At 40.6% G+C, this 15,344-nt stretch overlaps 1 protein-coding gene across 1 annotated transcript in view; it reads left to right on the top strand.

Annotated features, from left to right (window-relative positions):
• The window catches only part of SORCS3 (sortilin related VPS10 domain containing receptor 3), a 265,016-nt gene that overhangs the window by 158,156 nt on the left and 91,516 nt on the right, over positions 1-15,344 (top strand). Inside the window, exon 5 of the mRNA XM_053983733.1 lies at positions 10,508-10,581. Coding sequence (XP_053839708.1) covers positions 10,508-10,581 — 74 coding nt within the window. The remainder of the gene's footprint in view (positions 1-10,507; positions 10,582-15,344) is intronic.

Raw genomic sequence — 15,344 nt, 5'->3', positions numbered from 1 at the left:
AGAAATTAAAAGTATATTAAATCAAGTTTGGTGAGTTGTTGTTGACTATAGCTGTTGCCTTGAATTGAGTTTGTGTAGTTCTAGGTTTTGTAGACGCTTTTTTTCTTCACCCTGCTTTATAAGATGGGTTGAAGGTACCTAGAGTTTCAATTAAATGGGATAAATTGCTTAAATATAGACACCATAGAATATTTACAAACCTAGAGAGCTGCTGAGAGAGGCTAGATAAGAGCTTTCTTTTTTTTTTTTTTTTGCATGATCTGCAGTTGCAGATTCATTTATTCCAAAGGTACACAGTTTGATTACAGGAGCTGGGTGATGGATGAATCAAAGATGACAGTGTAAATGGTGTCTGCCCAGCAGCCTGGAGGGATCCCTGGAACATGTGAATTTCTCATTTGGTGATTTTTCTGGCAGTGATGCCTCAGTGCAGTGACAGCTTCTCTTCCAGCTGTCAAGCTAAATTGTTCCTGATGGTGGCTGGTATTTACAATGATGCTGTTCATTTGGGTTCCTCCAGTAAACAGTCTCCTGTGCATGTTTGGATTGGGATGAACTGAATCTCTGTGAGGTGCAGGGAGGAATTTTTCTTTTTCCATGAGACCTCTTACTCTTCCATTCCTGCATGTGATCTCTGGCTTGGCTGTTTATGTGTGGAGATGGATGCCTGCATAATCAGGCTCTGCTTTTCCCTTCAGTTGTTGCCTATTGTCAATGCATGGATTGCCAAGGAATCTGGTCAAAAAGAAATTTGGCTGGCTAGAGGTGAACTGAATTACTCCACTGGATTTTAAGTATTATAGTAAGAGCAGTACTGGAGAATATCTTCAAGACAGCAGAGCCCCTTGTGAGAGTTAGCTAACCAGAGTTAGCTGCTGAGTAGGAGAGTGAGGCTGAAAGGAATCTAACTTTCTTTATTATATGTTCAAGCTTGCAGAAGCCTCTTGATTCATTACAGGACAGGATATGAAAAGTGCATGGTAAGGGAGATGGCCTAAAAGAATGAATTGTACAAGAGCTGGGATATTTGAGCTGGAGATAATATTTGCTGAGGCTGCATCTTCAATGCTATCAGAAATTGAAGTGTTCCACCTTGTTTTTATAAACTTTTTGCTCATAGAATTTATTTCACAGCAAAAGTTGTCCTATGACCAGCTTCTGTGTTCTCTTTTGGGGGACATAAGACTCCCATGAACTAAGGTGGGCTTTTCTCTGGGCTGGTTTGGTCCAGTATTTGCTCTTTGTCCCAGGCAGCATAGAGCATAGGCTGTATGTGGACCAGAGAGGGATTTCTCCCAGTGCAGAATGTGTACATGTCCTAAGCAGTATCTGTTCATCTACTGTAGTTTTCCAGAAGACTTTCAGGATGGCACTGGGGGCATATCCATGACCAAAAGAGATGGAGGTAGGTGTGTGGTGGCAGCCTATAAATGCTTGCTCTGCCCCATAAATCCCTGAGAGAACCCACGGCCTCAGGCTGAGGGGGCACAGTGCTCTCATGGGGGGAACGGGGTAGAAGAGTAAGGACAGTTTGAGAGACAGCTCTGACTTTGTGAAGAAATACAACTCTCTGAGAAGTGGGGGGCAGCTCCTGAGGACCTGTGAGGTTTGCTGATCTTCAGCTGATGAGATGAGAACTGAATGGAATGGGCAACTGCACCCAGGGTGAGATGTGTTCAGGTGTGTGCCTGCTCAGTGTCTGAGGGTGGTGGGTCACAAAAACTGGGGAATTGTTTTGAGTAACCACCCCTGTCTGTGAAAATGCTGATAAATGGCAAACTGCATTGGGTGGCAGGTGTGTGTATGTTAAATAACATACAAATTAAACTGGGGCAGAATACATTGCTTTAATTTTGCCTAAATGACACATACTGCTTGAAACCAGACTAATATTTCTTTCAAGCTGTGTGAAGTATTTTTACATGACTACATCTCAGAAAAAAATGCTGTTCTAAATGCAGTTTCAAAACCTATTCATTAATGCCCATGTACACACTTTCAGAAATGTTTTTTTCCACATGAAGAAATAAATCAGAAAAATCTTATTTAGAAGGTGGTTTGGTGGTGTGAAATCTATTTCTTCCACTAATCTGAAAAAATCCCTCTGCCATTAAATCCTGGTCAGTAAAATATAGAGGTTAACCTACAAATAGTGCCACAGGGCTGGTAAAGGAAGGAGGAGTGGAACAGCCAAGCATGTGATTGTAGCTTTATGTCCCACTTTGGCTAATGCCTCAGCCTCTCCTGCTTTGTCCCTTGTAGTGTTATGCTCAATAAACATGAAGGATTGGTCTGTAATAGCAATGAATGTACCCAGATGCTTGCACTGTAATTAAAGGCATATATCACACAATAAAGCACATTTGAATGAAAAATCTTCCCATTAGACGTGTGCTTCACATTTATTTCCCCTTATTGTTAAACTTCTGGAGTATAACCATTGATGGAGTGTAAGGAGGGACTTCTAAAGGGCTGCAATATGAAGCCCCCAGGAGCAAAGAAAATTTTCCTGTTGGGCTGGGAGGGCACAGAGCTCCTCAGTGCAGGCTGACCTGCACAGCAGCATTGGCTTCATCCCTGTGGTTGGTGGATCCAATTAGCACAGACCTCAGACCCAACACTGACTGATGGTTTTTAAGCTGAAGAAACTGGACTAAGGGATCAGCCTGGTTTTGAGACAGAAAAAACCAGCAACCATTAGAGGTGATTCAGTCTTCTGTGAATGTTAAAGAGCTGATCTGAGGGAAAAAGTAGTGAAGCAGCCTTTGTGGGCAACAGGAGCAACCTGAAACCTCTCTCTGCCTCTGGCTGAGCCTATTGGATGCCAATGGAAGAAATTCTGGTAAAGATAACTCCTGGTGCACCTTGTAGCCTCTGGTAGCAGGAGGCAGCTCTGCCATCTCCATCCTCTTCTGATCTCTTCATGGCCCCAGTATTGTTCCCTTGTTTCTGTTCTCTACTTTAGTCCTCCCTCAAAGTCTGTAGCTGAATTTGAAATGGTTAAAAGTTCATGGAGAAAGGAATAAATAAGCAATCAGAAAAGTTAGCCTTCCCTTAAAATGGCATTCCTATTTATAGTACCTTTTGTGAGTTGCTAAAGCTAAATTCCTTAGAAATGATTGAAATGTGTTTTGATTGACCAAATTGAACATATTTTTTCTCCAGATTTTCATCTTAAGAAAAAAAAATGGAAGTAATATATTTCATCTTGCTTCTGCACCATTCTAGCATTTCTGGAGGTGGGGGAAAAACACAAAAAAAGAGAGCTTGTTTTTCACCCAGGGCTAAAACATACCTTAAGCTCTTTGTGATACTGATTTATGACACTGCTCCCTGTTGCACTGTATCTGGAGTTCTTGTTCCACTAGAAACCAATCATGGGGTAGAAGAGCAAAAGATGTTCTGCTCTTGGCAGAAATACCAAATTTTTGGCTGAGTGTGCTTGGTGCCAAATATGGCTTAGGAAAAATGGAATTGTGAAGGTTTTTAAATTGACTTTTTTTTTTTTTTCACCAGTTTAATCTACTTTTGTCTTTTTCTTGGAGATGTAGTGGCAAAGCAGAGAGAACCAAGTCTTGCTTTCAGCATCAGGTTTAAAGTGGACCCATTGAGTGAAAGCATTTATTTATCCATGAAATGTGACATCACTGTATTGTCTTAACCTGTCTGGCTTCATTAGAAACCAGGTTGGAATTGAGCTGTACAATTACATCCCAAAGTCAGACATTTCCAAAGCATTTGGTCTTTGTGCAGAAGATCCCTGACCAGTGTCTTACTGTGGTGGGATGGAGACTGAGTTTCTTTTGCCTGAAGACCTAGTGTAACTGACAAGTCAGTGAAATATTTTTCTTAAAATGCAAAAAAAAAAAAAAACCCACTTCCCAGCTTCAGAAACCTTTACTATTTTTTTTTCCTCTCTGTATGAGACAGATGATGGAAATGTATTTAGTATTTAATTTCTGTCTTGCCTGGTTTTCAAAATAGCCTGTTTCTAGTGTCCCATTTATTGTACAACATCTGCAAGGAACTGAGCAGCTCTGGTGAGTCTCAGACATGCATCAGCCTGGGCATATTCTCTTTCCATACCTAAGACAATCTGGCTGTGCAATGCTAGAGAAGAACCTTGGGCTGCAATGAGGTCTCTTGATTCAGCTTTTAATCACCTGGAAAGGAAATCAAAGTAAAGAGATAAACTGGTCCATTTGTTTTCATTACAATTACTAGTTTTTACTGCTCTGTGTAAACAAAGGCCATAAATTTGGTGCTGGTAGACTTCTTTCTACTAAGTTCAGCCCCACAAGCTGTTGGACAAATCTTTTGGCTCGAGACATAGGATTTATTTTTAGCTTGTTTAGTGTGGAGCTGTCAAGGGTGCCTTACCTGAATTGTGGTTTCCAGGCAGCTTGTGACAAGAGAAGAAAAGGATAAGCTCTTTTTTTCCATTATTTAGGGATCTAGAAGCACTTCCAAGTTTCAGATCTTGGTACCACTGGAGCCCCTCCTTGCAAGGTGGCGAGGATTGGCCACTCCCTTGGAGGAGCTGGAAAGAGCAAGCACAGACAGTCCTTGAGCTGGTTATCAGCTTGAAGGTGATGTTTGTGTCCCTAATGACAACTCTTGACACTCCAGGGGTGTTTCACTGAGGCCCAGACTGAGGGGAATAGTGGAATAGAAGAAAGAGAGGAATACCCCAAATTTTTCTTTGAATGCAGCTGTTTCTGCTGTGGGTTATAGAGCCACTTTCATGGCAAGGGTTGCTCCTGACCTGGTTTCAGCCACACAACTGAAGTATTTTAGACCTGAATCCTGTACCTACAGTGCTGCATGTAACATGTCCTGCCTCTCAGGAGAACCTGAGAAAGGATTTCCATAGACCCCACAGTTTAAACATTACACTGATGGTGTGAAAGGGAGAGGTATCCATCTGTCCTTAGACAAGCAGGGATGGAAGAAGTGCTAAAGAAGTAGGGCGTGTTTCTGGGGTACCAGTAGCTGTCTTCATGGCTGTACTGAATCTATCCTGTTTCAACTGGCCATTGTCAGACATGGCTTATCTGTTCTGTACTCTAGAGACTGAAAAGTATTGTGAATTTTTCCTCCAGTTCATTTTCCTTCTAGGAATGACCTTTCTGAAATATTAATGATGACACCTTTCTTCTTTTGCAATTTTATCTGTAACACAGAATTGTAGAGAAAAGATACACTGTGGAATTTTCTGAGAATTTGCAACTTTTTCTGAGCCATTAATTTTTTTCTAGTGCTAATGTTTTTTTTCCTTCTGTAGAAAAAATTTAAGACCCTGCAACAGACTTTCTTTTCTGAGTTATCCTTTGCATGCAGTCCAATTTCCTACAGAAATGTTGACCTAATTTTATTTTTCTTCTGCCCTGATTTGAGTTTTTGGCAGGAACCCTCCACACGTCTTTTAGATTTTTCCCACCAGCTCTGGCCGAGAAGGTGCTAGTTTGCTTTGTGCTTTTCTGGGATCAGAGCCATCTTTTCATGTAAGCAATCTGAGCTACTGCTTGGGATCGTGCTCTTCTGAGGCCAAGCAGGCCAGGCTAATCTGACCCTCCTCTTCCATAATGTGTCAGCTGCTACCAAATTATTACCACTAGACCCACTCTCACCCTGATGTATTTATTTTGAATACATCTTTCCATCCTCAGCTGTATATATTGTCTGGAGGAAGTATAGTTTTTTTGTGTAATAAATGAATTGTTCCTCTAAATGCATGCTGTTCAGCTGATCTTCCTCACTTTATCTGATATCATTTGCACTCTTGGATGACTGGCAGGCAGAAAACTATGGAGTGTCTCACCAGATGTTTTCTCAGGCTGATAGACCTGATTTCATAGCAAGAAATAATTGATTTTATTTGCTTACAGGCTTTTTTGTATGTTCCTGGTGCCCACCTTCTCACATGTGTATACATAAAAGTCTATAAATATCAAAGATCTGTGAATTTCTTTGGCCTGTTTTCTATTGCTTTTCAGTCTATAAGTGACATCTATACATGTTTCTTGCAGTGATGGAGTGTATCCAGGATATTGTATGGTTAATCCATTGCAGAATACAATCAGCCCAAGTCTTTCTTGGGCTTGCCTTCAAACTTCCTTCTTCTGTGTGCTTCCCCCATGAAGACCAAGCAGGTCAGCCTGGGAACAGATAATGAAATCCATCTCAACCAGATCATGTGTCTCTGGTGGGGTCATCTCCTTCTGCACTAGTCACTGTAAGCTGTTTTAGTGTCTGTCAGGAGAGGTGGAAGATTCTAAGGCTTGAAAAATGAGGAATTTTAGAAGTGTCTTTCCTGTCTAAAAATGAGCCTTGGTGACTAGCTTGGACATGGATAACTAACATCAGGGGGTTAAGTGTCTTCCTGTGTTTCCTTCATTGCTCATTCTTCTCTACTCTCTCCATAACTGGAATTGAAGCAGACCAGTTTCTTATGCTGTTCCAGTTCTGAGAAGCTTTAGTTTTCCAGGAAAACCTAAAACCTTTTTTTTTTTTTTTTTTTTTTTTTTTTTTTGCTTGCTAGCTCTCCTTGGTAAAATAAAGAAAACACCCAAACCAAATTACCCACAACCCTGAACAAGATCTTCCAAGCCAGCCAACATGATGTGTCACCCTGAGAGTTTGTACTGGAGAATTGCAACAGCATTTTTCACATGCAACACTGTGTACCTATAGCTCATTTCTTTATAGTTCTGTAGTTCTGAATGTGTTTCTGGCATGTTGCTTGTGTCTGTGGCACAGAATCTGACACCAAGGATAAAGCTCCTTCTTTAAGGGGCTTGCCAGTTTACTTGGAAATAATGCTGGTGTGAAAAAAATGTTGCCACTGTTCTTAGAGTTTGAAGACTAAGCATTCTGTCTGTGGTACATAAAATCCTTATGACTCAGATTTGTGCTGAGCAAAAGAAGCAGGAGTTAAGGTCTGGCCTGTAGTGAAACAAAGTTGGGTATCACTGGGGCTGCCAGCATCTTTCCTCACACAGATTGTGTTCTTGGTGAGCTGCAGGGCTGTGTTGGTGGATGTGACATGTTTGGTGCTACAGTCCTTGAGTGGGGAGTATCGTGATGCTGTTTGGATAAATATTTGCCATTTACCTTTTTGATGGTACAGCCTTTCCTGTTGTAAGTGATAGGTCTGACTAGACTCCTGAGTAGAGGCAGAGTCAGACCCGCTGCATGCCACTCTTTAGCTGCATCAGGAGACAAAACCAGCCCAGACAAACGTGAAGATTCATGATGGTCTTAATTTTTCAGTCATCAGAGTCAGTCAAATGACAGAAGGAGGTTGCAGAAGGAGGACCATACCATCACAATACCACCCCCAGGGTATACTGGAGTCCACCCCTCTTAAGTACTGTGTTGGAGTGCTCTGGGAGGTGGAAATGCCAGAGATTACTTGTCAATAAAGGGCCAGAGCAGAGCTTTAAAATGGGAAAATCTTGGCACCATACCTACATAGTTTTTTTCCTTTGCTTAGTATTCAGCCTTAGGACAAATGAATTTATATTGAATTCTGCTGTACTTGCCACTAAATTTGTTGTCTTTTCTAAAGCTTGTCTTCTCCCATGAAGGGAGATAAAAAATATATGTATATATTCAATTTTAATGCATACTAGAAATCACTTTATTGTATGTTTTATTTATTTATTCAACACTAACCTTTGCATTTGCAACTGTAAATAATACTCTACAACTGAACTGGGCCAGAGAGGCCTTTTAGGGATTTGTTCTGTCATACAGCTTTAAGACTCAGTCATCTGGTTAAAGTTTGAAGTGAATGCCCAGAATAAGGAGGTGAATAATAAATAAAAATTACTGATATGAATAATATCCTCTTTATCTCTTTATCTGAAATCACATAAAGGCTGCAAGTTCAGTTTAATCCTTCTGACATCAGTCAGTCTGAGCTTTAAAAGAGAAAAGAAAGAAAAAACCCCAGACCAATAGCTGGTCTCTGGTTTTTAACTTGATACAGAGTGGGATGCTCCCTGAAAGAGATACTGGGAGACATGGGTGGTTGAAAGAGATTGTGCTTCATGTCACTGAGCTTTCTGTAGCTACTGCTGTTATGCTGCTGCAGAAGAAAAGGAAATGCCAGGGGCAAAAGATAAAGAGAATCGAAGGAAATGGCTGTATGTTGTTAATCCTTTACTCTCATGGTGAGAATGGTTAATCCATTGCAGAATACAATCAGGATGCTAGACCCACTTGGGCTTGCTTGTGAGCATGACTTAACTGGGACTAAGTTGCCTGAAGCCTGGCTAACTTGCACCTGTAGTCAGGACATACAGAGGATAACCAAGTTGTTTGATGCAGCTGATGCAACTCGGTCTGTGCTGAGGTCTTTGTATGTGTAAACTATGTCCAGTGACTCAAGGAATATTCCTGGCAGGAGCTGTGCTAAAGTCTGGGCAGAGTTGTAGCACTGTAGAATTTTGACTTTGAGTGTGGATTCCCAGTTATTGCTTCTAAAAACCTGTATGTTCTGAGGATTAGTTATCTGAATATTGATGCTGACTTCATAAGCCTAATCTCAAATTTAGAATTCTCTTCTCCTGGCTCCTTTAATTAAAAAAGACAAGTGATGCTTTGTTGCTTTGTTTTGTATCTACACAGAATTCCTTTTGGGGCAGACAACTCTATCATATTTTTTTTAGGCAATCACCTGAAAAGCAGAGGAAGTCTGGCTGCTGTGGACTTTAAGAGCAGTATGTTACCCTATCTAGAGACAATGCTAAAGAAATATGGCCAAATTAGAATATTCAGATAATATCTGATCTCCTGAAGAACATGGGGCAGAAAATCTTCCTTAATATTTCTTACAACAAGCTCAGTGATGTTGGCTGAAGTTTACATAATTGGAGACCTTTTTGACATGAAGATTGAAGGATGCACTTCCATATCTTTCCTCTGTATGTGTTTTACTTGCAGCTTGAGCTGTTACTGGCCAGACTGGCATTCCTGTTGGCATAAATGCAAATACCTGATTCTTTTGTCTCTACACATATCAGTTGCATTAGATACTTGATGGAGTCTGAATTTCAGTTTCTGACTTTCTTTTGCTGACTATACAGTGATTTGGTTGTGTAGATGAGTACAAACATAGCAAGAATTAATTAACTGCCTCAGGCTTTGGACACTGCTCAAACAGCCCTTTCCAATCATCTTTCTAAATTGATCTGTGGTCCAGGTCTGATGTGGCTGCTGCATCTCTGTGGTCAAAGATGCTGCCTGTTCAAATATTCAGTGTGAGCACATGTGGTTTACCTTCCCAGTCACTCTTAGCCTTCCATCACAACGGTGCCACAGGACACATCACTAGGTTGTGAACTCTTCCAATCTGAACATGGACCTGCTTACAATTTGCAAATTCAGTTACTCTAATCAAATGCAATGCAGAATCTCATGCTCAAATGATAGCATTTTCCCACTAGGGACTTAAATTTGGCTATTACAAACATTGAAGTTTTTTCACTTCTCTTATCTACCTCTTTAGCTGGCAATAAACCCTTGTTTTGTTAATCCAGAATATATATCAGATGAAATTTATTTGAAATCCTGATCAAAATGCTGCCTGATATTTAGTTCTCTGTGATCTAGTGCTAAAGCATAGTAGTTATTTCTCAAAGCATATTTTTTTCTCTGAAGAACCAAATTTGCTCATAGTTGGAGAAAATGAGCTTATATATGTTTTGATTGTGAGAGGATGCATTGTGGATAAGAAAATAGTTACATGGAGAATGGTGTTTGTGATATTAAGCAGAATATACATGAAGCAAACATATGTCTGAAACTCAGTGTGGATTTGCATAGAAATTTGGTTACATTACAGCCGTGTCATTTCTTAACCAGAAAGACTCAAAAAAATCATTATATTGAAAATTTTACTTCCAAAAAGAGTCATGTCACTATCTTTGATGTTTAACTAGTGAGCAGGTTGGTTTCTAACTTTCCTGAAAATTTAGACCTCGTTCTCAATATTAGAAAATATAAATTAGGAGCAACTTACTTTTCAATACAGAAGAGATCTGATTTATTCCATAAAAACAAATCATGGCATGACGTTGACTACAGAGTCACTACCTCATCAGAGTCATGTTGATTTGTCTCATTGTATTTGATACTAGGAACTTATATGTCACTTGCTTCCTATTAAGCAAAAAAAGCCAGGGGAATGGCCAGCTTTGTTATATGGCAGTCAAAGTGAATGTGTTGACAGCTAAAATTTGGAAGCACAAAGTTATTTGGCAAGGTTTGGGAAGAGACAACCTGCTTTTGATTCTCAGGAGCCCAGTCTGGTTTAAGAGTAAAGGGAAGACATTGCCTTGTTAGCCTCCCCTGGCATTGAGGGTGATCGATAATTGTGTATAATTATTGTGAACTACCCGTTCATGTTCTTTAATCTGAGCTGATTTAAATACTTTATCTAGCAACAGTCTTCCTTCTTTTTCCTCAAAGTTTATTCTTTCTTTCTCTCTCTGTCTTCCAGCTGTACAGCTCCATGGACTTTGGAAGAAAATGGCAGCTCATGCACGAGCGGGTCACTCCAAACAGGTTTTACTGGTGAGTTAGGGCCATTGGCTTGGCTTGCTTTGGGCAGGTCACGGAGGGGAGAAGGGCATCTAACTTGAAGGGATTGGTTGCTTTACCTGAACATGAAGTATACCCTTGGTTTTGTTCATTAACAATGCCATAAATTCAGTCCCTAGAACATACCTTACAGTGCAATACTCTCCATGTTTGTACTTCCCGTCTGATAAAATGCGGTGTCTTTTACAGAGAAGTACAAGTTTTTTGATAATTGCAAAACTCCTGCTTCTTCATTGTACACCTGCTTAGAGTAACACAGAGGAGCTGCCCAGTGCCTCAGTGACAAACCTGTGACCATTAGGCTTCCTATTTTCAGCCTTTGAGAGAATTACTTTAGCCTAGAACACAGTCTTTGTGCAGAGCCAGCCACTCTGACCAGTGTCCTTATGCAATCTTGGTGAGAAGGGATGATTCACTCTGCATTAAATCACTCTCTGAGGAGCCAGTTTTATTATAGTGACTAGTGAAAGCCCAAGATCTGCAGTTTGCTAAAAATCTGCTTTGTGACTCAATTCCTTCTCATTTCCCAAGTGTCAACCTCTCGAATTGGAAGAGTGTCTTAAAATCAGATGATGAAACAAATTTAGTTCCTATCTCCAGGCTCAGCCATCTCAGATGCCTCTTTTCCAAACTTCTCTGCATGTGAAGGCTCAAGAACTGACTTTTAGAGAAAAAAAGAAAAGTCTAGTTTTTCTGTAGTTGAATTTAGGATTTGGGGCTTGAATCAGATTCTTAATGCTGTACTTACTATATGCCAGATGATGGGGTGTGTGTGAACATGTAGAAGTGCTGATTTACTGAATCTGTGCATAGCTAAAAAAAGTGTCTGGTCCTTAAGACCCAGAAAGATTGTAATATTAAGGAACCAGAGAGTCATATTTTGGATGGTTAAAAATAAAAAAGGACTTGAAAAACTTAAAATTTTACTCCCAATTAAAAAGCATGATACATATCTATGTCTATATATCTATAGAGTCTATATCTTAGAGTCAAATTCTCATAGAAATTTTTGCACCTCATTGAAAGCCTCTGGAATCCAGGCACAAAATATCTATAGATTTTCAGCATTTCCACACCTTACAGTGGAGGTAGACTCCTCATTTCAAATTATCTACATTCTTCTGGAAATCTCTCTAAACATCTTTAGACTCCAGTATTTAAAACATTGACTTTTTGGCACCAGGTCTAGAGATTTCCCTTAGTGTCCCTGGGGAATCTGGACAGTGTGAGAAGATTTTGAACACTGAGGAAAGAAAGTTTTAAGGTTTCTAAGTCACACAGACCTGCAAAATATATCAATGGTCTAGATCTTGTCTGTCCAAGTTACAGACAGACTGGCTTAATTCTTTAAAATACAGAGTTTCTCAAGGGGACCTGTGCTTTCTGTCCAATCAGCTAAACAGCTGTGAATATCCCCTGTCCATCTGTCTTTGGAGTCCCTGTCTATGTTTGCTGAGCAGACACAAGGATCACCATCCTGAGCAGAGGACAGAGGACAATTCCATAATGTAGGAAAGGAAGTTGTTTTTCTCTCTTGGTTCTGGTGGCAGGTGGATGATTGGCCTAACTATCAAAAATCCTTTGATCTCACTATTCATGCTGGGTGCACATGACAAAGGCAAGTGTGGATCCTCTCCAGGTGTATCCTTCTGTAGAGCAGAATAGCTAGTCCTTGGAATAATTTTACCCTATCCTTCAAATAACACAAGTGGGCTTAGGGGAGAGGCTTTCTTGGAGGATAAAGTGCAAGGGCTAAGCTGACTTGGGAAGAAAAGCAGAACCTCTTTTTAAAGGACAGATTGTGATGTTGTGCCTTATTTTCTGCTTCCATATAATAATGGTTAATGGAAATTGCCTGTTTGTCTATTTGACACCCAAATGTGTATTGCTTTCCACAGTCTACCTATTTTTTCATTGTCTTTTGCTGCATGGCTTGAACACTGTTTTTTAGCAGTGCATTACATAATGTCTGTGTTTCAGGTGCCTTTTTCTCTTAGGAAATGTACAAGTCTTCTGTAGTTAACACTCATAAGATATAGACTTAGAAATCTTTATTCCACTCAGAAACAGCAGAGTCCCATGGAGCATAAGCTTCCCAAGAGAGTGAATCAGGTTTTTCCCAGAGTGGGAGGGATTTGAAACAATCCATAGTGCAGGGATAAGAGGTATTGAAATTGTGGAACATAACTCTCCTTAGCTGATTTATTTCTCTTTTTCCTTTCTTCCCATTTAAAGCTGCAAACTGTGATGGCTTGCAAGCTCTGGCTTGTAAGATCCGTACAGAAAAAAATACAAAAAACTATTTTAGCCTCCAAAATTTGTTGATTTCTTTTTAGTGCACTAAAAAAGAGAGAGAAAAGTGGGTATAGCTGCAAGTTTCAGAGGGATGTAAGCCACTACTCTGTGGCTTACATCCACAGAGTAGAGGCTCAGAAAGCTTCTATAAAATAGTATAGGTTAGAAAGGACCCTAAAAATCATCTAATTCCAACTTTCCTGCCAGGGCGAAGGGCGCCTTCCACTAGACCATCTTGCTCAAAGCTCCATCCAGCCTGGCCTTGAACACTTCCAGGAATGGGACATCTGCAATGCTTCTGGGCAACCTGTTCAATTGTCCCATCAGACTCACAATAAAGAACTTCTTCCCATTATCTATTCTGAACCTACCATCTCTAAGTTGAAAGGCACTACTCTTGTCCTATTGCTACATGTTCTTGTAAAAGCTCCCTCTCTTTAGCTACTGAAAGCTGCTGTGAGTTCTCCTGGAGCCATGAGGTTCTCACAGACCCGCCTCTTGAGTCTGTCAGTCTCTCTCTGGATGCCATGTCACCAGCCTATCACTATCCCTGTCATCAGTCCATCAAATACTACATTATTGAACCTCTGAATTAAAACTTCCATGAAAGTTGAAATAGTAATGATAGGGAGATGCCAAAATGAGACAAGCTGCTCTTTTGTGCTGCTCTGCATTGTTCATTAGCAGAGGCTCAGGTAAGCATCCTTCATGAAATAGGATGGTCTCCATCTGATTGGAATGCAGCTGGCTTTATCTGGGGTAGGCTTTTCTGAATGTGTTTGCCTTCAAAACATGACTTTCATCTCTCAGGCTGCTTTGAATGGGCTTGTGAAGACTATAAACTTCACCCGGTTCATGTGATCAGTCAGCCTGACAAGGAGGGTCTTATTTTTCTCTCTGAGATCTTTCTGAATAATTGTACCTTCCCTGAGAGACCTCACACAAAGAGACCTTAAGGCCAGGAGAGAATCATGATTGCTTCAGAGCTTGTGAGACTGGGATGTGAATTTTCCCTCAGCAGAGTAAGCACAACCTCTCTGTTAGTCATGGAATACAAGTCACTCTGTGCATTTTTTGGTGTAGCTCTAGCAGGCAGCATCTGTGATGGCTCTCCTCTGGTCAAAACCAAAGCCCTAAGCTCCAATCCTGATTTGTGGCATTGTATCCTGGCTCTTGCTTTCAGCTTCTTTCCTCAGTCATAGTTGTTGGTGTTACTCACTGGTTTGTAGTTTTGTGTTATCATTCATTATGGATGTCACATGCCCAACTGTTCATGGGACATCTCTCATCAGTTCCTGAGCCTGCTCAAAGTTTGTGCATGAGCTGAGATTCACCCCTGGGCCACGCACAGTTATAAAAAAACCTAGGATTTGAGTTCTCTACTTTGGTAGTAGTGATTCATTTGTTAACTACACCCACTGATGACAGTGGCAGAGCTTGAACAGAATGTGTTACTTGATGTGTGTACAGGCATCCAGATTTGGCTCCCACGTGCCTTGGCCTCAGAATTTAATGACTTAGGATCCTGTAAGACTGGAAATAGGGAGTTTACACTAATGTGATACAGAAATTCCAAGATCAATCAAGATAACTGGAACCAGCATGGGTGCAAAGTTTCTTAAAATCCTACTCAATGTTCTTTTTTTTCAGAACACATTTCTGCAGCTCCCTCTGGGCCCTGTTCATTTTGTATCACTGTAACTTAGACACCTGTGCTACCATGTGGAGGATATTAAAAAACAAAGCAATTTTGTACTGTAGAAATGCTGGGGAAGCTTCCTCGCCTGTAAAACACATGGTCTGTTCTGCTGACTAAATACTGCTCTCCTGATAAAGATTCATAGGACTTGAATTGTCCTTAAGTATTTTTTCTTTACTACCTCTGCCTTTTCCTGCAGCAGCATAATGGGACTAAGCAGGTGGGCAGGATGGTTTAGTTACCAAGCATTCACCAAGCACTTTGCTGGACCACAGCTTTTCCCTGTCACCTTGGGTGGCTTTGCCTTGTTACCCTGTAGGTGAGACTGGAATAGGAGAGCACCTTGATGACTGTGGTGGGTGAAGTACTCAAATAGAGTCATACGAAGTGCTACAGCAGTAGATTAAGAGCACTAGAGGGTACAAGATAATGAAAAGATGCTTTAGTGGCATATAAAATCCTTTTATCATATTATGGTTTAATTCTTTAAAATACAGAGTTTCTCAAGGGGACCAGTGTTTTCTGACCAAACAGCTAAACATCTGTGAATATCCCCTGTCCGTCTGTCTCTGAAGGCCCTGCCTATGTTTGCTGAGCCGACACAAGGATCAACATCCTGAGCAGAGGACAGCACTATATTCCTTTGGCCACTAACACCCTTTCTTAGGGTCTCCCCAGGCTTTTCTTTTTTTGGAGAACACATTCCTGTTTCCTGCCTTACATCATCACTAAGGAATATAAA

The sequence above is a fragment of the Vidua macroura genome, chromosome 8 (genome assembly GCF_024509145.1).
Source record: "Vidua macroura isolate BioBank_ID:100142 chromosome 8, ASM2450914v1, whole genome shotgun sequence".
NCBI classification, from domain to species: Eukaryota; Metazoa; Chordata; class Aves; order Passeriformes; family Viduidae; genus Vidua; species Vidua macroura.
Note: the sequence above shows the minus strand (reverse complement) of the source record. Positions and strands in the feature narration are given on the sequence as shown.